The sequence below is a fragment of the Carcharodon carcharias genome, chromosome 23 (assembly GCF_017639515.1).
Source record: "Carcharodon carcharias isolate sCarCar2 chromosome 23, sCarCar2.pri, whole genome shotgun sequence".
Taxonomy (NCBI): Eukaryota; Metazoa; Chordata; class Chondrichthyes; order Lamniformes; family Lamnidae; genus Carcharodon; species Carcharodon carcharias.
This window is the reverse complement of record NC_054489.1, coordinates 8,169,747-8,197,611: the sequence shown is the minus strand read 5'-3', so window position 1 is coordinate 8,197,611 and position 27,865 is coordinate 8,169,747. Positions and strand designations below refer to the sequence as shown.

Below are 27,865 nucleotides of genomic sequence, written 5' to 3'. Positions count from 1 at the left end.
CCCATCTCTAATTGCCCTGGAGAAGGTGGTGGTGAGCCGCCTTCTTGAACTGCTGCGGTCCATGTAGTGTAGGTGCACCCACAGTGCTGTTAGGGAGGGAGTTCCAGGATTTTGACCCAGTGACACTGAAGAAACGGCGATATAATTCCAAGTTAGGATGGTGTGTGATTTGGAGGGGAACTTCCAGGTGGTGATTTTCCCATGTTTCTGCTGCCCTTGTCCTTCTAGGTGGTAGAGTTTGTGGGTTTGAAGAAACCCTGACGAGTTGTTGCAGTACATCTTATAGATGATACACACTGCTGCCAGGGTGTGCCGGTGGTGGAGGAAGTGAAGGTGGTGGATGGGGTGCCAATCAAGTGGGCTGCTTTGTCCTGGATGATGTCGAACTTCTTGCGTAGTGTTGGGTATTTCGTCACAGCCCTGACTCGTGTCTTGTAGAGGGTGGGCAGGATCTGGGGAGCCAGGAGGTGAGTCATTGCTGCAGAATGTCCTGTTTGTGTAGCCCCAGTATTTGTCAGAATGCTCAAAACTTGTCCTGTGAGGGCATTGTAGCACCATTTTACCCATTGTCTATTACCCATTAAAACAGCAAAACATTAATGGACATGGTGCCTAAAGGGCTCCATATGGCTGATAGACTCACCTCATCTCACTTTATAAAAGCAGAGGCCAGATTATTTGAGGTGTCTGCCTCATTCTCTTTATTTCCCCTCTTCCCCCTTTGATTCTACCTCCAGGACCCATTGGTGCCACAGAGTTCCTTCACTTTCTTGTACTTGTATAGAGAGGATATGATCACAGGGTCAGAAATGTGAAACACATCCTTGGTCACGTGCAACTTCTGACTAATCACCATCACAGTGGAGACTTGAAACTTTTGATTCACTTGGAAGAGCAAGTTTAGCAGCATTAATTTCCATTACTGATTATTAGTGACAAAGTAGAATTAATGATAGCTTCTTGCACTGTGCAGTGCTCTGTATCCCTGGATTATTGGTATTCAAGGAGCCTGTAATAATAATTACCTGAGAGGAAGAAACCTAGCAGATCAGCAGTATGTTGGTTTATTTAATTTTACTACATTCTCCCTCCACTCCTTACATCCTCCTCTGTGTGACTTCAATATTCAACTGTTACAGGGATACGCTTGTTCAATCCTTACCCTCTCTGCCTCTTCATCTTTCTCTGCCTCCCTTACTCAGCCTGCCACTCTTTTTCTTGATTTCTTTCCTATTCAATTTCTGTCTCTCTTATTCACTCACGTCTGTCTGTCTCACTCTGACTATATCTCTCAACTCAGTGTGTCTGCATCTCTCTCCAGTCCCTGCATCTCTCACTGACTCATTCTGTCTCTTGCTTAATTTCTCTTGCTTTGTCATTCTTATTCAGTTGCTCTCTCATTCTGCTGGTTTGTCTCATTCAGTTTCTCATTTTTAATGTCTCTCTGTTTTTCTCTCTCAATTTGTCTTTCACCCAATTGCAATTCCAAACTTTGTTTCTCTGTCTCACTTCGGCCTCGATTTTCACCAAGTTGGAATGACTCAGGGCCCTTTAAAAATGGCAGCTGGACTCGATTTTATGATTCCCAACTCATTCCCAGGGTTTCCAATTTTCAGAAGAGCCTTTTTAAGGGTTTGGGCTGGTTTGGGGCACGAGCCTGCACCCTGCACTACCAACCCGGCTGACTCCATTGCAGGGATGGGCATGTCCTGGTCCCCTGCTATTTTCATGAAGTCGGGTCAACTTTTCAGGGAGCTGTGAACCATAATCTGCATAAGGGAAGCTTTGAAAGGTAAGTTAAAAAGGTCATCCTCATGCTTCCCCATGCCAAGGTATGCCTCCTACTCACTCCCTTTGGCCCCTCATGCCCCCTCCCCCCACCCTGCCCACCCTGGGTATGTGGAGGTGAAATGAGATGGCTTGGATGGAGCTTGGGGAGCATGCAGAGCTTGATGAGGGCTGGAGGGCTTTTCTGTTTTTCATTATAATTGTGTTGTAGGATGGCCGAGTTGTACTATTAGTGAGAGAGCTGAACTGCAGATACTTCTTGTTTGGAAACATTAAGTTTATTTACAATATACTCAGCAGCAACTATATGTGTGCTTTTAACTCCAACCCTAATAACTCTACACTGACTGCTGAGGTAGCCTGTGCTACTCTCCTGTTGGTTGCTACAGATCATGTGATCTTCCTTAACTAGTATTATTCTAAAAGGTACATTGCACACCAACTAAAACCATAATTACTACAAATTGGGACTAAGTCCCACAGCACCGAGGCGGGCCTTTTAAACTGCTCACCTCTGCCCCTGTGGCTGCCTCCAAACATTTTGCCAGGTTGGCTGGCCTGACTGTAGCCTCATTATGTATTCTTGGCTGAGACTCCAGACCTGAGCCGCAGGGAAAGTGTTGTTTGATTGACAGCTCTGGCTCTCTGTACTATCCTGCCAATATCACAATGTTTACTTACAAAAGATAAAGAGGTTTCAAGTGTTGACATTTTCTGCTGTTGATACTTTAAAGGGTCTGGATGGAGGGCATCAGCATGGGGGGCATAAAGGGCCATCAGAATTGTTGGGGGGAATTCCAGGGCCAACCCCCCCACACCCCACAATAAAAATCCTTGCCGGCACTTTCTCCCAAGACAGGAGGGACAAGCTTGGAATTTCTCTGATTCCCACTACCAGCCTCGAGGATGAAAACCCATTCCAAGGTGAGGAAAACCCCCGGTGGTGGAGAGAGTTGAGAAACATCGGTCCAGAGTCATCTGTTCCTCCCAAACACACTCCACGCAGCAACATGTCATGCTTCAAATCATTCATATTGCATCCCAAAATGTGTTAATAAATCAATACTAGCTGCTTCCACCCTGTCCCTAGGGACTCTGATCCATTACTCTCTCTCAAATATTATGGGAATTTTACCACCCCCTTAACGACAGCTGGGAGGTGTGCAGGCTGGCAAAATGGCATGGGAAGGTGTGGGGGAGATGTCTGACATTTTTCCAGTAGCGGGAAAGCCGGCAGAGCCCAATTGTGTCACTTTACTAGCCAATTAAAGGCCCCCCCCGCCCCGGGCTGGCATTTTGCCTGCTTTGGAGGGGGCCCTTGCCACATGGGACTATCCAGTGGAACCTGACAGCTTCCCAGCAGGATATGAAGACGATGCCCCTCCTTTTTAGGCACTCTATGGCCTCCAAGAGGCACTTGCTACTCCCAAGACAATGGCTCCGCCAATCCTTGGTGACCACCACCTCCCCAGTAATGGCCCACCTGAAGCTGCTGAACTGCTAGCCCTTTGGTCCAGCAGCTTTTGGGGTTGGGCAGTCATGGTTAATAGGGATGGCAGTCTCGGTGATGGCCACTTAATTGGTAGCTGCTGGGAAAAGCCTCCCCAGATCCTGCTGCTGGCCAATGAGGGCTCACCTCAGACCCAGAGCTTCCGCCACAAAATTCAGCCCATTGTTTCCACAGTTTTAAGTTCACCTGCCCTTCAAATGCAGCTTAAATATCGCTGCAGTCTGACTAATCTCTCTCTCTCTCTCTCTCTCTCTCTCTCTCTCTCTCTCTCTCCCTTTCTCTAGCTCTTCAGAGCACACATAGGTAGTTCTGTTCCTATGTCTTGTGATTAAGATTGGCACCTTCAGCCAAAGCAGAAACCAGACAGAATGAGTCGGGGTGGTGCTTTGATCACAGCTGGAGTTCTGCTGTTTCCTCCTTTGGTTACTGACAATTAATTTGAAAGCCTTGATAACTAAAACCTGCCCGTCAGAAACAAGTAGAATATAAGATGGGCTACTTGGAAATTTAGAATTTTTCTCATAATGAAGTTCCAGTCAAATCCATCAAAAGCTGGACCATTCATTTCTAAACTGCATTGCAGGCAATCCCAATTATTTTTAAATTTGCTCTAAGCTGTGAGTGTTGTTGTGTTATTATAATGGACATATACATAGGTGTAGAGCTTGAAGGCATCAGAGCTGTGTGCTCTGCTCAGAGCAAAAGTAAAACTAAGACTGGATCACATGTCACATTTCCCTTCTAGTGATGTCATGCTGATATCCCTTAAAGTCATATTACAACAGCTGGCAAGGCCACATTAATAGCCTATCTCTAATTGCCTTGAGAAGGTGCTGATGAACCTTTGTCTTCAACCTCGATGAGTGCAGCTCCAACACCATTCAAGGAGCTCAACAACAGCAGCTTACATTTATATAGTGCCTTGAACGTAATGAAACCTCCCAAGCTGCTTCACAGGAGCATTGTAAAACAAAGTATGATACTAAGCCACATAAGGAGATATTAGGTCAGATGACAAAAAGCTTGGACAAAGAGGTAGATTTTAAGGACTGTCTTAAAGGAGGAAAGTGAGGTAGAGAGGTGGAGAGGTTTCGGGAGAATATTCCAGAGCTTAGGGCCTTGGCAGCTGAAGGCACGGCTTCTAATGATGGAGCAATTATAATTGGGAATGCACAAGTGGCCAGAATTAGAGGAGCGCTGATATCGAGGAGGGTTGTGAGGTTGGAGGAGATTATAGAGATAGGGAGGGACAGGGCAAATGGAGGAACTTGAAAACCAAGGATAAGAATTTTAAAATCAGGATGTTGCTGGACTGGAGGCAATGTAGATCAGCAAGCGCAGGGGATAACATCCAGGGCAAAGCAGTTTGAGGGAGACGGTTCGACTTGTTGGAGTTGGATATTGCCTGGTACCCATTTGGTGCAGATATTACCAGTCACTTTGCCACCCACACCAGAATGTTGACCAGGGGAGGTCCTGCTGTAGACTAGTTTGAGCTGCTGCATTATTGGAGGAGGTGTGAATGGGATTGCCCTCAGTCCAGGTTTAACTAGGTTTATAAATTATATTTTTATATATTGTTTAAATGAAGAATTCTGGCATAAACAGTGAATCATACAAAACAGACCTTGCTTGATTTTGCTAACCAAACTCAATAATTTTTTTCCCCTGTGCAATGATGTGTGTGTTGGATTTTCCTTTGCTTTGATTCTGCACTGTACACTGCCTGGCTCATTTTCAAAGTGATTGATTGATTCTTCATCCCCTTATGTTCCTTCATGTAAAACAGTACGTTAGCCCACTCCAGTTGCAAAAAATACAGTCCAAGATGAGCAATATGGTTCCACCAATGAATCTGGGGATTCCTTCACCCAGCCTTATGTTAAGCTCAGTGCCTCCATGGAGATGCGCAGCTGGAAGAGGAAGACTGTGGTGGTTGTTAAATGCCCTGTGAGGATAAAATTTCCTCGTCAACACTTTCAATAACCTGCTGTAGTCACAGCAAATTGACTGTTTCGAACAGAGGTGAAAGGATAATGCCTAACCCACTGCCCCGCCCAGTCTCTCTTCACATCAGAGTGTCCATTGACACCACCGTTTCAGCCAATGAATTGGAGGCAAGGCGGAACTTAAAGCAAACATGCTCTTCTGAAGTGAACAGAATTTATTTATTCAGCATTTAGCATCTTTTTAATAAGCATACTGCAGAAAATGTTCTATCTTTTTTAAAAAAGAGTCTCTCAAAGAGAACTCCTGACTGAATCTACAGCAGTGTTCCCCATTAAATTTTGTACATAAAATCAATCCCAGTCATTTGCACAAGGAAATTACCCAATTATCTTGACTCTGGCTCGGAATAGTGGTGTAGACACTTGTCATGGTTTGTTGAGATGTTTGACTGTATTTTGCTGTCTTTATTTCCCGTCACAGGGAACGGATGGAAGCCATGGAGAAGCAGATTGCCAGTTTGACAGGACTGGTACAAAATGCACTTTTACGAGGGAATGAGGGAGAACCTGTCAGGTAAAGAACCCCAAACATTTCATTCTCAGGGTCTAGCACTGCTCCCCTGTATCTTATTGGCTGAAACAGCAACAATAAGTTGCATTAATATAGTATCTTAAATGTAGTAAAACATCCCAAGGTGCTTTACAGGAAAGATCAAATGATACCAGAGCTGAGAGGTTATACCTGTTAGGAAAGATTGAACACACTGGGGTTCTTTTGTCCAGAAAAGAGAACTCCAGAATGACTGAATAGAGTCCTTTAAGATTATGATACGGTTTGATAGGATGGAAATGATGTTTCTGCCTGTGGGTGAGACATGGGGCTAGTTTTTTGCAGAGTGGGGAAGACTCTGCAGACCTTGGAAAATGACGGGCAGGACCCAGATTTAGTGGGTGTGAATTTTTGCTCGATAACACTTCTGTGAAGTTCCTTGCGAAGTGTTACAACATTAAAGGTGCTGCACAAATACAAATTGTTGTTGTTGTCCAACATCACAAGAGGCTGTGTGTTCAGCTCCTCTGCATAAAGCTAGCTTCAGATTTAATGCTTATTTTAATTACTATATTTTCATTTTTCTCAGTGATAAATCCGAATCAATAAATGGGAGCTCAGGCACTGGAAGTGAGTATAATATTCATCTCCATCTTGTATATCTGTAAATTCACCCCTCCCATCCATATCAAAATAATCAGGGAAAGATGGGTGGGTTTGGTGATGATCCCTTGTCAGCACATATTAGTTTTTGTGTCTGTATGAATGAATGTGGCATCACTGAGTTCCTCTTTCTGATTGGTCCATATTGCCATGTGGCTGAAATGATTAAATGTGGGTTGCTACTGGGTTCCTCAGCAGGGGGTTGTGAAAGACCAAATTCAGCAAGGATATATTCTTGACTTTCTATTCTGCATCCCAGTCAAGCGAGATTTCGCTGTAGAATTGGATTCCCAAACCTTACTGATCGACCAAATGTCTCCTTAATTGGGTGATTTCAATCCTGAACTCAGCACGGAAAGTCAGGGATTTAAATTTCTCACCTCAGTGTGCTCCGCACCCTCCCCACCCCCACCCCCACCCCCACCCATCCACACTGCCCTAAGATAAGGGGACCAAAACTGTTCACAATATTCTAGGTGTGGTCTAACTAGTGCCTTGTATAGTTTTAGCAAGATTTCCCTATTTATATGCTCCATTCCCTTTGAAATAAAGGCCAACATTCCATTTGCCTTTGCTATTACCTGTTGAAATTGTATGCTAGCTTTTTGTGATTCACGCATGAGGACCCCCAAATCCATCTGCACTGCAGCTTTCTACATTCTTTCTCCATTTAAATAATATTCAGCTCCTCTATTCTTCCTGCCAAAGTGCATAACCCCACATTATGGGCAGAATTTTCCCGCTGGTGCGCAGAGGTGGGCCCCACACGCTGACACGTAAAATGACACGTTGTGATGTTGGGCGAGCGTCCCGATGTCATGGCACGCCATCGCGATATTTCGATGGGTGGGCGCGTGATGATCTCCGATGTGCGCCCGCCACTAATTAACGGGCCACTTGAGGCACCAATTGACAACGATTTTTCGGGGCCCGTGCGACCTTCAGTTCATTGCACGGGTGCAATGGGCAGGTGGGTAGGACACATTTGTATAAATCTCATCCACGGGTGGGATAAGAGGGGTCAGTGGGGTTGCAAATGTGCTCAGTCAGATATTTAATTTGGAAAGTTACTGATACTTGCCTGTGTGAGCAGAAATACTTCAAAACTCATACCAACTGCTTGGACAGGACTCCCAACCTTCAGGTCAGCACTCTACAGTGAAGATCCTTTTTGGGGCCTGCAGGTTTCAGGAAGCCTTCCTTTAGCCTGCGAATGGGAGCTGTGCTCTCCACTGTAGGCACCTCCTCCTCTGAGGAGGAAGAGAGGGCCAGAAGGGGAGGAAGCCAGGAGTGCACATTCAGCCTCCAAGGGAGCCACCTTTGGGTAGAGAGGCGCAGGCACATGGGGTGCAGGACCAACAGGAAGTCAGGCGGAAGGGGCCGCAGAAGACACCACTGTCCTGCTGCCAGGGTATACAGGCGACGAAGCAGCTACCTCAATATGCCTGAGTTGCAGTGCCAAAGGAGGCTTCGTCTTTCAAGGGAGACAGTCAACTCTGTCATATGAAAGGCCTAAGATCTCCGCTAATTGTGTGGGCAGACACCCCATGCCAGTGGCTCTAAAAGTCACAGCTGCCCTCAACTTCTATGCCTCTGGCTATTTCAGGGCTTGGTGGGTAATCTTTGTGGTGTCTCCCAATCAGCTGTCCACACTTATGTCAAGCAGGTGACAGACGCTCTGTTCAGGCATGCATTGACGTTCATCCACTACTGTTGGGACCAGGCCAGCCAGACAGAGCGCGCCAGAGGCTTCGCATCGATTGCTGGCTTCCCCCGCATCCAGGGTGCAATAGCCTGCCCACATGTGACCATTAAGGTGTCAGCAGGTGAGCCCGGTGCCTTCATTAACAGGAAGGGATTCCACTCCTTGAACGTGCAGATAGTGTGTGATCACAAGCTGCAGATTCTGCAAGTCTGTGCAAGGTACCCAGGCAGCTCCCATGACACGGCTACGTCCTCAGACACTCCCAGGTGCCGGGGCCCTTCAAGTGCTCCAGCCCAGCTGGATGGATGGCTGGTGGGTGACAAGGGCTATCCCCTCAGAAGGTGGCTCATGACGCCTCTCTGCCATCCAAGAATAGAAGCTGAGCAGCGGTACAATGGAGAGAACCATCGATCTTCTCAAGATGCGCTTCCGATGCCTGAACCATTTAGGGGCTGCACTCCAGTTCCCCCCAGATCATGTGTCGCTGATAGTGATGCTCATCCTTCCATAAGCAATGGTCAAGCCATGTTGCAAACTTCAATCACTGAATATTCAGCAGTGCCATGGCTGCTGGGACACTAATGGTGACCTCAATGCTGGGCAAACATACCTGCCCGTGGCACCCCAGCCTCACGACACTGGTGGACCTGGCTGCATGGCGCTTATCCAGCTCAAGGGCCTCCTGCTCGAACCTGCTAATGATTGCCAACCGGCTGGCCCTCCGCCAGTCCTCAACTGCTCAGCAGCATTATAAGCATTCTTCTCCTGAAAAGGAGAGAACAGCATTGATTAGTGCAACTAGTACCTGGAATCTCTTTGCTGCCGTCCCACCCCAACCAGAGTGGGACATTGCAGGGCTCCAGTGCCTCCTCACCCCATAGCTGCAGCACACTCTCACAATGATGCCAGACCAAATGCTACCCACATCACATTTGGCACCACACGGTCTGACCTTGCAAAGCAAAGAGGCGTAAGCACGTGGAACGCAAAGGGCAGCAGATAGATCTGTGCCCTGGAAGCCCACCTCCCAGCATGTTAGCACCTGACTTTCACTTTTTTTTGCAGTTCTAGCACTGTACCTAGGTGCAGATCCTCCAGGTTGCCCCCAAAACAGTAATATGGGTGTCACTGTACCACTGCTGCATTTGCAGAACCCATCTCATCACCGCCCTCTCAGGGTGGCCTAGGCATGGGCAATATCTGCTGGCTCACCCAGTGAAGGACACAAGCCGTCAATGACTCAATGCAGTAACTACATTCAGAGTTGGGTGGAGGGAGGGCAGTCAGGGGGGAAAGCCTACCTGTATTGATTAAGTGACCAAGGCCAACATGGTACTCAACCTTCCCGAGCACAGGAGGCCATTGAAACGCTTGTGGCACTGGATCCAGGTGTGTTGCACCACGTTGTGGGAGCTCACTATCTCCACCACCTCCTCCCAGGCACATTTGGTCATGTGGGGGGGTGGGGGTGGGGGAGGGGGGCCTCCTCCTCCCCCTCCCGTCCCTGGGAACGAGGACCTCTAGCCGTGCAGCCATCTCCTCGAGGAGAGCAGCAAGGCAATCGCCTGAAAAATGAGGGGCAAAGTGCCCCCCTGCCCTATCCTTCTGCCTGGCCTGCTCACCAAGCAGTTCTCTACGGAGCCCTTCTGCTGGTTATGTTTGACAGATCTTTGCAAGGCTAAAAGAGCTCTTTTAAACACACCACCAGGTCACCATTGGACCTGGCGGTCATAGCTGTCCCGCCACCGCCCACCCACTCCCGCTGTCTTCGGGAGCTGAGTTTCATGCTGGGCGGACCTTAATTGGCCCGCCTGTGTAAAATGGCGGCACAGACACAATTGCCAGGTCCTCGCCCGCTAGCGCCCGCCGACAGGCAGAAAATTCTGCCCTGTATTCCACCTGCCAAGTTTTTGCCCACTCACTTAACCTCCCTATATCTCTCTATAGACTCTTTGTGTCACCCTCAACGCTTGCATTCCCACCTATTTTTGTGTCATCTGCAAACCTAACGATAGTACATTCACTTCCCTTATCTAATCATTAATATATATTGTAAGTAACTATGGCTCCAGCTCTGACTCCTGTGGCACTCCATAAGTTACAGGTTGCCATCCTGAAAATGCCCCCCTTATTCCAACTCTCTGTCTTCTATTAATTAGCCAATCCTCTATCTATGCTAATGTATAATCCCTGACACCATGGGCTCTTACTTTATTAAGTAGCCTTATGTACGGTACTTTATCAAACACCTTTTGGAAATCCAAATATATTACATCTACTGGTTCCCCTTTATCGTGCTTGTTACCTCCTCAAAGAATTCTAATAAATTTGTCAGACATTATTTCCCCTTCATGAAGCCATGCTGACTCTGCTTGATAACATTATGCATTTCTAAATGCTCTTCTATTACATCCTTTATAATAGTCACTAACATTTTCGCATTTATGGTTGTTATGCTAACTGACCCGTTTTTTTGTCTCCCTCCCTTTTTGAATAAGGATGTTACATTGGCAGTTATCCAATCCTCTGGGACTTTTCCAGAATCTAAGGATTCTTGGAAGATTACTACCAGTGCATCTACTATCTCTGTAGCTACTTCCTTTAATATCCTAGGATGTAACCCATCTGGTCCAGAGGACTTATCGGCCATTATCCCCCTTAGTTTCCCTAGTACTTCTTCTCTAGTGTTAGTTATTGTATTTATTTCCTTGACCCCCTCATGCCCCTTGATTATTTAGTATTTTTGGAATGCTATTAGTATATTTTACCGTGAAGACTGATGCAAAGTATTTATTCAACTCCTCTGCTATTTCCTGATTCCCCATTATTATTTCCCCAGCCTCATTCTCTAAGGGGCCTATGTTCACTTTGGCTTCCCTCTTCCTTTTTATATATTTAAAGAAGTTCTTACTGTCCATTTTTATATTACTTGCTAGTTTACCCTGCTGAAAAGCAAAAGAATTTCATGAAAACATGTTGAGTGTTTGCTCACAGTTATCACATGGGCCCGCCCATATCATTCATGTGCAATATCAACAAGAGTCGCAACCTCCCCAAGCTTTGTGTAAACATGGTAGTAAATCACTGCCTAGCAATTGAACATTGCTTCTCTGTAATGTTTTAAACAGCAGTTCTGAGCAAAGCGACCTTGCAGCTCTGACATCGAGAGTTTCGAGTGGTGGTGGGTTTTGGTTGTGCTGGTGGAATTCTCGGCAGCTCATGCTCATCCTTCTGTCTCTGTTCCTGTTGACACAGCTGGCAGCAGACTGTGCATGTGATGTTTCTACAGTAAACTGTGCAAAAACCTTTGAGATGAAATCTAAGCCGGTGGATGATTTGCTGATTGAAGCTCCTGGCATTTCACACCAATGTGTTGTCCAAATTCCCTTGGGCTGTTGCCCCTTCTCACTTTGCTTACAGTAGTGTCCTGTGATTGTTTTCCTCGCCTGGAGTATTTGGGAGTTTTAAACTTGTTGAAAGGCTTGATCTGTTTTCTGGGCTTTCACTCATCGTGTATTTTTTATTTCTCTCTTTTGCTGTCAGCCCTCAGTCCCTCTGTTCGCAGCACTGTGACCAGCTCAGCAGCAGCTGCATCTATCAGCCACCCCACTGCCATCACCAGGCTCCAGATGCAGCTGCACCTACATGATCTCCAGCAGAATGCCAGTGACCTACGCAACCAACTTCAGCAGCTGCGTAAGCTCCAGGTATCTAATTGTCTTTAATATTAGATTAAAACATGAAAGATTTGCATTTACGTAGCACTTTTCACAACCATCAAACATCTCGAAGCATTTTACAACCAATAAAGTACTTTTGAAGTGTAATCACTGTTGTAACATGGTAAATACAGAGGCCAATTTGCGCACAGCAAGCTGCCGTAAATAACAATATAATGTTGATTGAGGGACACCGGGGATAACTCCCCTGCTCATATTTGGAATAGCGCCATGGAATTTTGTATATCCAATTGAGCAGGCAGGTGGAGGCTCAGTTTAACATAAGAACAGGAGTAGGTCATTTGGCCTTCGAGCGCACTCCACCATTTATTGAGATCATGGCTGAGCTTCTACTTCAACATTATTTTCCTGCACTATCCCTGTATCCCTTGATGTTTTTTAATATGGTTTAAGATGTTTTTAACATCTCATCTGAAAGACAGCACATCTGGCAATGAAATTCTGAAGTCCAAGAGTGAAACTTGAACTCAGAACCTTGTGACTCAGAGGCAAGAATACTGTCAAGTGAGTCATGGCCAATACTCAAATTCTGTGCTGTTCTCTCTCTCTGTCTCTCTCTCTCTCTCTTTCTCTGTGCGCGTCTCTCTCTCTCTCTCTCTGTTGTAGGGTGGCTGAATTGTACTATTAACAGATTGATCTGCAGACACTTCTTGGATGGAAACATTGTTTATTTCCAATAAACTCAACAGCAGCTACACGTGTGCTTTCAACTCCAACTCTAACTCTGCACTGACTGCGGAAGTAGCCCACGCTACTCTCCTATTGATTACTATAGATCATGTGATCTTCCCTAACAAGTACTATTGTTAAAGGTACATTACATTCTAAATAAAACCATAATTACTACATTCCTCCCCCTTTAGCTCGGCTATAATTACAAATACATATTTTTCAAGACAACATAATATTTAGACTGGGTAAGGAATTTACAGATTCAATCTTTCAGGTGGTTTCCTGATATATGTGGAACATTGCAGCTCCACAACTTCAGATTCTTTGTGAGGAACCTGCTTTTCCAGAGTTACCCGAACATCAAATGCTTCAGTGGGCAGTTGCAGTTTTCTATCCTCAACTCTTATAGGAACATCAGACATATCAGTCCTGGGTTGAATATCCTCAACAGGAAATGCAGACCTGGCCATGATCACTGGCGGAACTAAATCCTGGTGATTTGTCTTTCTCTTCCTTCAGTGGTCCACATGTTTATGGATGATCCGGTCTTCCACCTCCACGTGGTAAGATAGAGGTCCAGTCACTGCATGTATTTCACTTGGTAACCACTTTAGTCCTTTCCCGAAATTTTTCACATATACCAGATCTCCCATGGCAAATTTCCTCTTGCGACTATGCCAGTCATGTCTAGTTTTCTGGCTTCCCTGACTCCTTTCCACCTTCCCCTCTAAATTTGGCATTATTGAGTTCAATCTCATCCTGAGACGATCTTTCAACAACAACTCCACAGGTGTGACATCTGTTGTGTGAGGGGTAGTCCTGTAATGAAAAAGAAAGAGTGCTAACTTAGTTGCCAAGAAATCACCAGTTAGCTTTTTCATGCCTATCATGAACATTTGAACCACCCTTACGGCCAGTCCGTTTGAGGAAGGGTGGTATGGTGCAGTTTTCACATGAGTGATACTGTGGAGGCTGATAAACCGTTGAAACTCAGCACTTGTAAATAAAAGAAACGACTACTTCTGGTAGTCCATGAATGGCAAAACTCTGATGTAGTTTTTCAATTGTAGTGCCTGATGTTGGTGACTTCACCTCATATACTTCCAACCATTTTGAATGGGCATCAACGATGAGCAGAAACAGGAAATGCAGACCTGGCCATGATCAGAAGCATTGTTCCCAGGAGAGGTCCAACGTAGTCAATGTGTAACCTCACTCAGGGCCTACCTGGCCACTCCCATGAGTGTAACAGAGCTGTCACTGGCAACTTTTGCAGCTGCTGACATTGCACACAGTGCTTTACTAAGCTCTCTATTTCGCTATCTACCCCAGGCCACCAAAGATAGTTATGTGTTTAGTCTTCATTTGGGAAATTCCTGGATGGGCACTGTGTAATTGAACCAAAAGTGGCTCCCTTTCCTTTGGAGGAACTATCACTTGTGCTTCCAACAATAAGATACCATCCTGGTTGGTTATTTCATGTCTTCTGTTGAAATACGGTTTCATTTTATCAGATATGTGTTCCTGTGACCAACCACGTAGCATTTGATCTCGTACTTGATCTGGGACTGGGTCCCAACTTGTCCAGTCTCTGATCTGTCGAGCAGATACGGCGAGGAATCTAAGAAATTTAACAGTAAAACAAGTTCCTGTGGAACTGGGACATGCTCATCATTTTCTTGTGAAGGCAAGCAACTAAGGACATCGGTGTTTGCTTTGTAATTGCCAGGCCTATGTACAAAAGTGTATTTGCATGCTGCCCATCATTGTCTTTTTGCGGAGGCTGTGGGTGGTATAGACTTGCCCTCACTAAACAACCCCAACAATGGTTTGTGGTCTGAAACAATTGTAAAATGACGGTCATGTACGTACTGGTGAAATTTCTTGACACCAAAGATGATGGATAGGCCTTTTTCTATCTGTGAGTATCCCTTTTCCGGTATGGTGAGCGTTCTTGATACATAACCTATTGGCCATTCCGTTCCGTGCTGTCATCCATCCAATGAGAGAGCACTGCTCCCATTCCATAGGGAGGTGCGTCACATGTCAACACCAATTCTTTCATCTGGTCATAATGCACTAATAGATTGGCCGAGTGCAACAATTGTTTCACCTTTATGAAAGCTTCTTTCTGGGATGCCTCCCAAGACCAACATTGGTTCTATTTGAGTAAAGAATGCAGGGGGCTAACACTGTGGACAAATTGGGTAAGAGCTGCCTATAATAGTTGATCATTCCTAGGAAAGATTTGAGCTCTGAGGTGTTCTTTGGCGCAGGTGCCTCTCCTACGGCCCTCACTTTCTTCTCAACCGGGTGGAGGCCCTGTGAATTTATCCGGTGACCCAGATGGATTACCTCCTTCCCTTAGAATGTGAATTTTTCTTTTTTTAGACGCCTTCCAGCTAGCAAGAAATGTTTTAAGACTTCTTCTAAGCTTGCCAAATGATCTTTTTCAGTGAATCCTGTCACCAATACATTGTCTAAATAGACTACAGCCTGAGGCAGTCCCTGCAGTAAGCTTTTCATTGTTCTCTGAACGATGGCATGAACTGAGGAGATATCAAAAGGCAATTGGGTATATTGTTACAACTCTTTATGGGTATTAACTGTGACAAATTCCTGGGAGGCATTATCCAACTCTAGTTGTTGATAAGCATGACTCATGTCAAGCTTTGTGTTCCTTGTCCCTCCTGCCAGTTTGCCATACAGGTCTTTGATTTTTGGAACAGGGTGCCTGTCTAGCTTAGCTACTTTATTAATCATCAGTTTGTAGTCTCCACAAATTCGGACGCTTTGGGTGGGTTTAAGGATGGGGACTTTGGGTTCAGCCCATTCTGAGAACTGAACAGGTTGTATAATGCCCAGTTTCTCTAGTCTTTTCAATTCAAAGTTGACTTTTTCTCGCAGGGCATATGGCACTTGCCTCACCTTCATGAAGTGAGGGGTTGCTTCTGGATCCACATGAATCTTGGCCTGCAGGCCCTGCATTTTCCCATTCGTCCTTAAAGACAGTGGCGTACTTTCTAAGTAGCTCTGGTAGCCCACTTGCTCTCAGCTGAAAATTTCAGACCAGTCTAACTTAATCTGCTTTAACCAATTTTGCCCCAGGAGTCTGGGCCCTTCACCTGCTACCACCATCAAGAGTAGCTTTGCCGATTGGCCTCCATAATGGAAAGTTACTCTGCTTATGCCTTTTACTTAAATGTCTTCACCCATATATGTTTTTAGCTTGGCGGCTGTTTCTTCTAAACTTAACTGATGCTCACCATAATTCAAATATCTTAAGGCACGTTCCCCAATCACTAGCGGAAGCTCCTGTGTCCACTTCCATTCTAACAGGTTTGCCATTTACTTTCACTGTGACAAATATTGGTTCTGTGTTTCCAACTTTCAGATTAAACAAGTAAATGTCTGAATGTTGTTGTTTCAGGCTCTTCTACATTGTAGATTTCATTGGGCTTCTTCTCTTGTTTACAAGCCTGTTTGAATCTTTCCTTGCATTGCTTCACCATATGTCCATTTCTATGATGATAGTAGCATTCAATTTTTTTAAACTGCCCATTGCTAAAAGGCTGCTTGTTTCCACCTATATTAAAATTGTTCTTTGATTTTGCTGCAAAGTGATTTTTCTTTATTCTTTGGCTGGGTGGGGGGGCTATTTCCTGCTTCTCGGCAGAGTCTTGCTTTTTGCGGCACTTTTGGCTGAGGTTACCCGCCCGATATGGAGGGTGGCGCCGTTTTGCACACCCTGTATTGCTTGTGAATCTGTTACTGTGCTTTCCATGGCCAGCGCTATCTCTAGCGCCTTCTTGAAATCCAGATTCACTTAGGACAATAATCTTTCCTGAACAGAGTCCTCTTTCACACCACACGCTAAACGATCTCTGAGCATGTCGTTCAGGGTCATACCAAACTCACAATGTTCTGTTAGCTCCTTCAAATTTGCCACTTAGCATGCAATTGTCTCACCTGGGGCTCTATTTTGCAAATTAAACCTGAACCTCTGTCTTGTGACTGAGGCTTGGGTTGAAAGTGACCCTTCACAAGGTCCACCAATTCATTGAAACTCTTTGAATCCGGGGCACTGGGTACCATCAAACTTTGAATCAGACTGTAGGTTTTGCTCCACAAGTACTCAAGAGGATTGCTTGCCTCTTCTCTTCCCTCCGTAATCTCGATTGTTTGGAAAAAAGTACGAGGCGTTCTATATATTGAGACTAATCATCTGTGGCTGGTTCAAAAAGATTAATTCTCCCAAATTGTGACATTTTGAGAGACGAGAACTTCTTCAATTCCAATGGAGCTTGCTACTTACAGTCACTGGGCGAGGTACAGTGCTGATTTCTTTCTAACTTGATTTATTCAATCCTGTTTTATCCTCATCGCCGGTTTGTTGTAAGGTGGCTGAGTTGCACTACTAATGATAAAGTTGATCTACAGATATTTCTTGGGTGGAAACATTAAGTTTATTTACAACATATTCAGTAGCATCCACATGTGTGTTTTGAACTCCAACTCTAACTGTACACTGACTGATGAGGTAGCCTGCGCTACTCTCCTGTTGGTTACAGTAAGTATTATTCTTAACGGTACTTAAGTCCACTTTCCTGCTGGTACCCCATTAACCCTTGACTATAAGATCTCAAGACTTGAAGGAGAACCTGGAAGTAGTGGTGTTTACATGTGACCCTTCTGGATGCTGGAGTTCTCAGGTTTGGTACATGTTTAATAAATACAAAAAATGCTAGAAAAACTCAGCGGGTCTGGCAGCATCTGTTCGGCAAGAAATGGAGTTAACATTTCGAGTCTAAATGACTCTTCTTCAGAACTTGGGAAATGTTTGTTGGGTTATTTTCTATTCTTTCTTTTCTCTTTCTTTCCTTCATTCTTTCTCCAGAGCTAATAGTGTTCCAGAACTCTGCCTGAGACCCCATTCTTCTTGTGAAACTGGAAGTGCAAGCAGAACTTCTCCATAGTCAAACCTGAATCTATAAATACCCTTGCACCATGCCGCATAAATAATACCTAGGGCAGAATTTTTAGCTGAGCGGGTGGGTGTGTGCTCGACCCACTCGAGTGTAAAATGATGCGCAATGATGTCAAGCGAGTGTCCCGACATCGCCGCACACTCAGGCGATACTTCAGCGGGCGCACAGAGAGTTGGTAGCACGCACACTGTAAATTAACAGGCATATGAAGGCCCTTAAATTAATAATTAAATGGAAATTTAATGAAACCTCATCTACTCCAACAGGAATTAAAAATACAATTAAAGTGTTTAAATCTCATTTATAACATGGCCCTGCTCATGAGGGGACATATTTTTACCATTTTTAATTCTTAATTTGCGTTTTTAAAAAGCTTCAGCTCCCTGAGGTAGCTCTGCGCCTTTAGGGAGCTTTCAGTGTGCACACCCGCGCACATGCGCAAACTTCTGCATTTGCCCTCCTCCTGCCCCCACCCTGGCAGCGCTCAGTGTTGCAGCATGTGATTCATGCTGGCTGGCCAATTAGCGGCCAGCCAGCATGAAATCGAAGTCACGGCCAACAAGGTAAAAATCCTGTGCCTAAATTTACAAGAGCAATTTCACAGCCAATATCTGAGTTTGGAAGAGAATTCTAATCCACTCTCACCCCTCCCTACCCTCACCTCACTTTTGATCAGAATATAACTGCGCAGTTACCCTCGGGTGCCCTTGATTCTGAGATACTCAAAATAGGTGCTCCTGAATGGAAAGGAATTTTCCTGGTTAATCTGATTACTTGTTGGCCAGTACTGAGTGATGATATCTGGGAGAGAGGCAAGAAGGTCTCTGTTAAATTATCCCATGTTACTGGCAGCTGGGTCCCACCTTGGCTAGAAATTTTACCTGTAGATCTGAATGACCATCTGCATAATTTTGCCCTTGGCGGGCTCAATGGAGGCGGGCATGGGCAGTCGGGAAGCCGCTTGCAATTGGCACCAGACTGCAATTTCATGCTGGCGAGCCAATTTAAGTCTGCCCAATGTGAAACAGGAGTGGCAGCGCTCAGCGCTGCCTTTGCAAGGCAGGGTGGGGGTGTGGGGGAGAGTGGGCCAAGCGCGAATTCTTGCATGCCTCCGAGTGAGTGCTTCATAATCCCCCTGAGGCACAGAGCTGCCTCAGGGAAATGAAGCGTTGTTAAAAAAAGAAAATAAAGATGTAATGAAACATGTCCCCTCATGTGACATGAACGGAGAGATGTTATTAATTCAGTTGTAAAACTTTTATTTTATTTTTATTTGCTTTTGGAAACCTCATCCTGCCCGTGGATGAGGTTTCCAAAAAAATGCAAAGGCCGCTTGGCCTTTTTGCCTGCTCCTCAACCATTGGGTTGGACAGGCAGCGAAAAATTTATGTTGTTTGATTATTTAGTGGCCTTAACAGGCTTTTTAATTGTCGGCTGCGTGCTGCCAATGGAACTATTGCGTGACTACGCATTGATGTCAGCACGCTCAGCTGACGTCAATGCGAGTCATTTCACACTCGAGCGGGTCGGGTGTGCGCCCAACCACCGAGCAAAGCTTTCTGCCCCATGACAGGGAATTGTGAAGCTTCCTATTCCGTGAAATTAGTTATTATTCTACAGATTTGATGTTCAATGTTGAGTTATAGAAGCCTCTGTCTAGGTTGCTGGCCATTAACCCCTGTTTTTTTTTTATTGGTTCATGAAATGTGGGTGTCGCTGGCTAGGCCAGCATTTATTGCCCATCCCTTATTGCCCTTGTCAATTTAAGAGTCAACCACATTGCTGCGGGCTTGGAATCACATGTGGGCCAGACCAGGTAAGGACAGCAGATTTCCTTCCCTAAAAAACTTTAGTGAACCAAATGGGTTTTTAACGACAATCGGCAATGGTTTCATGGTTATCATGAGACTTTTTAATTCCAGATTTTTATTGAACTCAAATTTCCCCATCTGACCTGGTGGGATTCAACCCAGGCCCCCAGATCTCTAGTCCAGAGACAATACCACTAGGCCACTGCCTCCCTTGTGTCAAATTAACATCAGTACTGAAGGAATGCGGTAATAAAATTAAACAGTTATGAAGGATTCCATTAGATCCGATGCAGCATTTTCCATTTCTTTCTATTGAATTTCCTCAACGGGATGGATAGATAAATATTCAGATTCTTGGGATTGTGGCACAGAAACCAGGAATGTTGCCGTCTTGATTCTTAGGGCTGGTTTTTGTCTCTGGAGGCGGGAAACAGGAGTTGGAATTGTTTCCAGATTTTTGCGGAGGTGCCACCTTAATCGGCATGGGGAAAGGTTCCCTGTCAAATTAAGGATAGCAGGCAGGCTTTCAAAGCTAGAGGGCCAATCAGAGGCCTTCCAGCTTGACAGCAGCAGCAGGCTGCAGTAGAGGGTAAGGAAATGAGAGGGCGCTTCAACATGGACGCACTGTCTCACCATCGTTTTTAAAACTTGAATTAAAAAGCAGGTTGAGCAGCTGGGTCACCATTTTGGGCAAGTGGTTTGGGGAGGGGGGCATGGTTGTGTGGGAGTGGGGAATCCCTCTACAGGAAGGCCTTTGGTTTCACCCACACACAAGCAGGCAGGGGAGTTCTGTATGCCTGCCTGGAGTGGTGTCCCACCACCTGTTGCTGGGTGCCCACCTGCAGGCAATTGAGCTATCCTCACTCCACCCTGCTGGATCAGAATACTGGAGGCCAACTAGAAAATCTTAACTTGCTTGACAGTGCTCTTAGTGGGCTTAATTGGCAACCTCCTCATGGACAAAAATGGCCACCACAGAGAATGACGTTAGGAAACTGGCACACCAGGCGGCGTTGGTTTCTCGGGCTTCATCAGCCTCCATTCCTGACCTCGGCAGGCCCAAAAATTCAGACCCTGGTCTCTAGGAGTTAACTAGTCTCAGCCAAGGCATTGCTCCTTTATGTCTTTATCCATTATCTGCATCTGTTCTATTCACCTCATACTCCTTGTTGTAGTAAGATCCGCATTCTGATCAGACTCTTGGTAAAAATTTATCTCTGGCATTCCCTAATGGATCTATTAGTGACCATCTTATATTTATGGCCTAGTTTGGCCTCCCCAGTCTTCTCTTTTCTGTAGAAAATACTTCCAGTCTATTCAGTCTTTTCTGTTTGGTAGAAGCTTGCAGTTCCAATATCAATTGTTCATTATTCTCTCTACAGGTCCAAAGCCAAGACACCATGAAGAACATGATGAAACGCTTGGAGTCAGAGATCAGCATCAGGGTGACGGAAACTCTGAGGAAGCAGGAAGACCCTCTCCATCGCCAGCGTGCTCTGGTAGAGGAGGAGAGACAGAAGTACCTGAATGAGGAAGAGATGACTATACAGCAGCTGAAGTATGTTCAAAATTATTTGCAAAACTAGATAATTGCATGAGCTAAGGCAGATTGTACGAACCATGACTCGAAGTTGCAGTGCATTGAGCTCAAGGACACTACAATGACCTTAACATGATGATTGTCATAAAAACCCATCTGGTTCACTAATCTCCTTTAGGAGAGGAAATCTGTCATCCTTTCCCCGTCTGGCCTGTACGTGACTCCAGTTCCACAACAATGTAGTTGACACTTAACTGCCCTCTGAGATGGCTGAGAAAACTATTCAGTTGCATTCAAGAAGGCGGCTCATCATTACCTTCTCAAAGGCAATTGGGAATGAGCAATGAATGCTGACTTGCCAGCAACATCCACATCCTATGAATGAATTAAAGAAATTGAGCATCTATTGGGAATGCAGGCAAGCAAATCAGAGAGAGAGAGAGACAGGAACTTCCTTCCATTTGGATTATGTGTCTCTCCTGACAGCCCAACCTGAATTCTTGATCGATTCTCTCAGTGTGGAAATCTCCACAACAAGCACATTGAAGGGAAGGCCAAGGGTTGTAAGGAATTTCTCCCAGTTTTGAGGTTCTGGGTTAAAATTAGCTGAGCAGGAACTGATACACGCCATTCTCAGTATCAGTCAAGTCAGAGTCAAGAGAACAAAGGGTCTGAGGGAACTTTGTACTTGGAGCTGAGGAGAAGCAGCAGAAAAGTTCAGAAGAGTATTGCATTGTACAGCTCTGAAGAAGAGTCATACTGACTCGAAACATTAACTCTGTTTCTCTCTCCATAGATACTGTTGGACCTGCTGAGTTTTTCCAGCATTTTCTCTTTTTATTGCATTGCACAGTTTGACTTGCTGAAAATTAGCAGCATTTCGTACTTATGGCATTAATTAAATGGGAGGGGTGTAAAATTTCCCAAGGCGCTTCACAGGTACAATTATCGAAACAAAAATTGGCGTCAAGCCAAAGGTGACAAGTGACCAAAAGCTGGAACAATGCGGTAGGTTTTAAAGAGCATCTTAAAGGAGGCTGGAGGGGTTGAGATGTTTAGGGAGGGAAGCCCAGAGCTCAGCGCCCAGGCAGCTGATGATACAGCCAGAAAAGCTGAGGTGAAGTAATTCAGGGAATGCTCAAGAGGTCAGAATCGGAGAACTGTGGAGTTTTCAAAGGGTTGTAGGATTGGAGTTTACAGACAGAGAGAATGGCAAGGCTGTGGAGGGATTTGAAGATGAGAAAAACAGCTTTAAAATTGAGGCATTGTCAGACTGAGAGCTGGTGGAGAGGAGAGCAGCTTTGGAGAGTTGAAAAGAGAGTGCAGGTCCAGTTGGGTCGGGTCCAGTCTCTGAAAAATCAAAGTATGACATCACAGGAAAACAGGTAAGTGATTGGTTGGTGAGTATTTTTCTCCTTTACCTTTCAAATTTAATTGATAATCTGGAACATAATTTATTGATAACTGGAATGTTTTATTAGTAGTAAGGTTTACTAATAGTAGTAAAGCTTATTAGTTGTAGTAGGCTTTATTAAATAGGAAAAATAAATTTTTAAAAATTCATTCATAGGATTTGGGCTTCACTGGCTGGGCCAGCATTTAGATTGGGTGAATTAGATTGGCAAAGGTAGCCTAGAAAGGTTCATAGAGAGAATGCGGGGCAGTTTCTTAGGGTAGTACATTCTAGAGCCAACCGGGGAGCAGGCTATTCTAGACATGGTGATGTGCAATGCAATGGGATTAATCAATAACCTCATGACAAAGGAGTCTTTAGGCGACGATGATCATAACATCATAGAATTTAATGTTCAGTTTAAAGGTGAGAAGTGTGGGTCTAAGACTAATGTTTTGAACCTGAATAAAGGTGATCATAAGGGTATGAAAGCAGGGCTATCTAAAGTGAGCTGGAAAACTAAGGGCGGGGCCAGGAGCGGCCAGTAAAGCGACCGCCACCTGCCGTCAGGGCCCAACCAATTAAGGCCCGCTTTTGGCGGGGGGGCGGGGGGGGCGGGGAATGATGGACGTGGATGTTTGCTCGTGCGTTGGGGGGGTGTGTGCAGGAAAAGCTCTCTGAGGCACAGAGCTGCCTCAGGGAAATGAAAATTTTTGAAAATAAAAGATAAAGATTTTAAAAATGGTAATAACATTTCTCCTCATGTGACTCTGTCATATGAGCAGGGACATGTTAGAAATTAGTTTGAAAATTTTTTAAAAATTATTTAACGACTGATCAAACTTCATCCTGCCCGTGGATGAGGTTTTGCAAAAAATCCAAAGGCCGTGTGGCCTTTTCACCTCATGTCATTGCGCGTCATTTTACGCTCTTTCGGGTCGGGCACGCACCCGCCCGACAAGCGCAATATTCTGCCCTAGGTTAAAAGGTAGGAACAGTGGTGATGCAATGGTAGGCTTTTAAGGACTCTCAGCAAAGATTTATCCCAGTCAGAAAGAAAGACTCTTTGAGAAGGATGCATCATCTGTGGCTGAATAAGGAAGTTAAGGATAGTATCAAATTGAAAGAAGCACCGTAGAACTCTGCAGGGATTAGTGGTAAATCAGAAGATTGGTCATATTTTAAGAACCAGCAAAGAATGACTAAAAAAAAAAGAGAGGGAGAAAGTAAAGTATGAGAGAAAGCTAGCTAGTAATATAAAAACAAATAGTAAGAGTTTCTACAAGTGTTTAAAAATGAAAAGAGTAACTAAAGCTCATGCTGGTCCTCTAGAGAGTGAGTCTGGGGAATTGATAATGGAAAACAAGGAAATGGCAGAGGCATTGAACAGGTATTTTATGTCTCTCTTCACTGTAGAAGTCATCAAAAACTTTCCAAAAATACTTGAAAATCAAGAGGCAAACAAGAGGAATGAACTTAAAACAACCACCATCATTTTATAGGGAGTCATGGTGGTAATGTCACTGAACTAATGATCCAGAGGCCCAGCCAAATGCTGTGGGGACATGTGTTCAAAAGCCACTGATGGAATTAAAATTCAAATAATAACTCTGGAACATAAAACTAGGCTCAGTAATGGTGACTATGAAATTATCATTGATTGTGTAAAACTCCATCTTGTTCACTAATATCCTTTAGGGAAGGAAATCTGTTGCCCTTACCTAGTCTGGCCTACATGTTACTCCAGACCCACAGCGTTGTGGTTGACTCTTAAATGCCCTCTGAAATGGCCTAGCAAGTCACTCAGCTGTACCAAACCACTACAAAGTGTAAAATTAATGAAACTGACGGACCACCTGGCTTTGACCGAGGCCTTCACTGTCGTCGGGTCAAAATCCTGGCACTCACTCCCTAACAGCACTGTGGGTGTACCTACCACATGGATTGCAATGGTTCAAGAAGGCAGCTCACCACTAGCATCTCAAGGGCAATTAGGGATGGGCAATAAATGCTGGCCTAGCCAGTGACACCCACATCCCATGAATGAATTTTTAAAAACGTAGAAAAAGATGGTGGGAAACTATTAAACCTAAAGGCTGACAAGTCGCCAGGACCTGATGGCCTGCATCCTAAGATCTTAAAGGAAATGGCTGCAGAGATAGTTGATGCATTGACTATTATCTTCCAAAATTCCTTATGTTCTTGAAGGATCCCTGCAGATTGGAATATGGTTAATGTAACACCTTTATCCAAGAAAGGAGGGAGGCGAAGGCAGAAGCTACAGGGCAGTTAGCCTAATGCTTGTCATAGGGAAATTGCTAGAATCTATTTTTGAGGAGGTTTTACAGGGCACTTAGAAAATCATAATGTGATCTGGCAAAGTCAACATGGCTCTGTGAAAGGGAAATCACGGGTAAAATCGTCCCAGATTTGCACTAAATGTGGTAGCGGGCGGGAAAAACAATGTTTTATCCAGCAGCCGCAATGTAGCTTCTCACGCCATATCATCCCAATCTCGCCGTATTAACAATGCAGTCCTGGGAAACACACCATTTCGATGGCAGGTGGGTTCCGATTCACCCACCACACTGTCACTTCACCACTTCATCACTCCAGGTGCCACATTTAAAGTACAGCCATGCAAACATCTCTCAGTGCTTCCAACCCAGGACTGCAGCAAAGAAGACATGGCCCCAAAAGGCAAGAAGACTGCAGCCTCCAGGTTTAGCGCCTTTTGGATGCAGTGGAGGCTGGCTGTGATGCCCTCTACCCTCGCTCTGGCTGCAGGAGGGGCAGCAACATTACCACACCGGCTTGGGTAGGTGATGGCAGTGGTGATCAATGTCAATGCTGCACAGAAGAGGTTGGCCATCCAATGCAGATGGAGGATGAATGATTCTCATCCATGCAGCGAAGGCATGGCAACCATCTTATCACTCTAAACTCACACAAACCCTCCTGTATCATCTGGCCTCATCTCCTCTGGAGACTGCTTCCTCAGTCCTCACCATCTTGAGGCCATTTGCACAGGTCAGCATGTGACCCAAACACACTCCTTCTCCAGAACAGCCCTCTCCCTGCAGCCTCTTTCCTTGCCTGAGGCTACTTCTCCCTCTTCCCCAAGCAAGCTCTAGCCCTGCAACTATTGAAAAGCCACCCCCACCTTACGGCTGGTCTGCCCATGAGCCCCCTGAAAGTAATGTGGTGCTGCCTGCGAAGCCTGGCGCTGATGATAGCGAGTGCTGCCCGAAGCAAGGTAGGCAAATAAACCTTGAAGTGCAGCCCGCCAAGTGCACGCCTTATATATGCTGTTGTGAAATCAAGATGATATGCTCGGATGATCCAGCATGGGGAGATGATTCTAGTGGGCTAGGCTTATAATGATATGCAGGAGTATTACAATGAGGTTCCCGACATCCAACGGCAGGAAATGTGGCCCACCATTGATGGGCAGAGTGGATGATTGCAAACTGGTTTCACGATGTTGTGAAACCTATTTTTGGCCTTCCCGCCATATTGTCCACTCATGTTGCTGAACACGCCCGACACCAGCGGGCACAGAAAATTCCACCCCATGTTTAAATAATTTCTTAGAGTTTTTTGAAAAGTAACAAGCAAGGTGAATAAAAGGAACCTGTAGATGTGCTGTACTTGGACTTCCAGAAGCCATTTGATAAGGTGCTATATCAAAGGTTACTACACAAGATAAGAGAACATGGTATAGAGGTTAATATATTGACATGGACAGAGGATTTAGCTAACAGGAAGCAGAGAGCAGGGATAAATGGGTCACTTTCAGATTCGCAAGCTGTAACTAGTGGAGCGCCATAGGGATCAGTACTGTGGCCTCAACTATTTACAATCTACATGAATGACTTGGATGAAAGGATTGAATGTATGGCAGCTAAATTTGCAGATGGCACCAAGATAGGTAGGAAAGTAAGTTAAGAGGAGGTAGAGAGTCTGCAAAGGGATATAGCTATTTAAATGGAGAGAGATTGCAGAACTCTGAGGTACAGAGGGACCTGGGTGTCCTGGTACATGAATCACAGTCAATATGCAGGTACAGCAAGTGACTAGGAAGGCAAATTAAATGTTGGTGATTATTGCAAGAGGAATAGAATATAAAAGGAGGGATGTTTTACTGCAGTTCTATTGGGCCTTGGTGAGACCACATCTGGAATACTGTGTACAGTTTTGGTCTCCTTATTTGTAAAAAGATATAATTGCATTAGAAACAGTTCAGATAAGGTTCACTCAACTCATTCTTGGGATGAGCGGCTTTTCTTATGAAGAAAGGTTGAACAGGTTGGGCCTAAACCCATTGGAGTTTAGAGGAATGAGACGTTTAAGATCCTGAGGAGATTATAGGGTGGATACCCGGAGGATGTTTCCACTTGTGAGGGAGACTAGAACCAGGGGACACCGTTTGAGATTAAGAGGTCTCCCTTTTAAGACAGAGATGAGGAGAAATTCTTCCTCTCAGTGGATCAGTAGTCTGTGGAATTCTCTTCCCCAGAGAGCAGTGGAGGCTGGGTCATTGAATTTATTCAAGGCAGAGTTAGATAGGTTTTTGATAGGGGAATCATGGAGAGTTATGGGGGGGGTGCAGACAGGAAAGTGGAGTTGAGACCACAACCAGATCACCCATGATCTTATTGAATGGCAGAGCAGGTTTGAAGGACCGAATGGCCCATGTTCCTATGCCAAGTCCTATGTTCATATGACGTAGGTCGGAGAACACAGGGGGTGATATTTGCCAGTTTGAAGTTCCACCTTTGCTGTCAAGTTCCAGGGTTACCGAGTAGCATTCAGCTGTTAGTTGACAAACCAGGTCTGTCTGCTGCTTACTGGTAATACATTTTATCCCCTCTCAGATGGCCAGGTGGACTGGACACCTGTGAGCTGCATCCTGTTACCAAGCAACAGCAGGTACTCCATTGCACATCCCAAAAGCATCCAACTACACAGCGCATTAATCATAAACTAACCCACTTAAAATGAAATAAAGTGATTTGCTTGTAATCGGATTTAGGTTTTGCATGATCCAATAATGTTAACTGAGGCAGGGTACAGAGAGACGGTGCATCGGTTTCAGAATTGAGACATAATTGGATCAATGAAAGAGAAGTATAAAATAATGTGGCTAATGTGTATTTAAATGGAAGTTATATGGAAGTTGCTAAATGTAGGATCACTGTGCAATAGATTGTGAAACATATGTGTTTGTCATGGGGAGGAGGAGAGCAGATAAACATGTGGTTTTGTGTGATTGTTTGGCAGCTAGGTTACACAGTTTATTCCTGTTGATGAAGGAGCTGGGAGTTTAACGGTTGTTGGGGATTACCGTCAAAGTGTTTTACATTGAATTCAATAAAGGATAAACAAATCTTTGACAGATATTTACCTGTGTCAATCTTGGCCGATTGTGACTCAGAGGCACAAAATATTATTACCCAATGACATGGATTCAAGTCCCAATCCAATTATTTGAGCACATTATCTCAGCTGATGCTCCCAGTGCAGTATTGAGGGAGTGCTGCACTGTCAGAGATG

At 44.9% G+C, this 27,865-nt stretch overlaps 1 protein-coding gene across 3 annotated transcripts in view; it reads left to right on the top strand.

Annotated features, from left to right (window-relative positions):
• LOC121269195 (SRC kinase signaling inhibitor 1-like) overlaps positions 1 to 27,865 on the top strand; it is a 329,853-nt gene that overhangs the window by 251,399 nt on the left and 50,589 nt on the right. For all 3 annotated transcript variants that reach the window (XM_041173731.1, XM_041173730.1, XM_041173729.1), the window contains exons 6-9: positions 5,729 to 5,821; positions 6,387 to 6,427; positions 11,709 to 11,872; positions 20,759 to 20,934. In XM_041173731.1, coding sequence (XP_041029665.1) covers positions 5,729 to 5,821; positions 6,387 to 6,427; positions 11,709 to 11,872; positions 20,759 to 20,934 — 474 coding nt within the window. The remainder of the gene's footprint in view (positions 1 to 5,728; positions 5,822 to 6,386; positions 6,428 to 11,708; positions 11,873 to 20,758; positions 20,935 to 27,865) is intronic.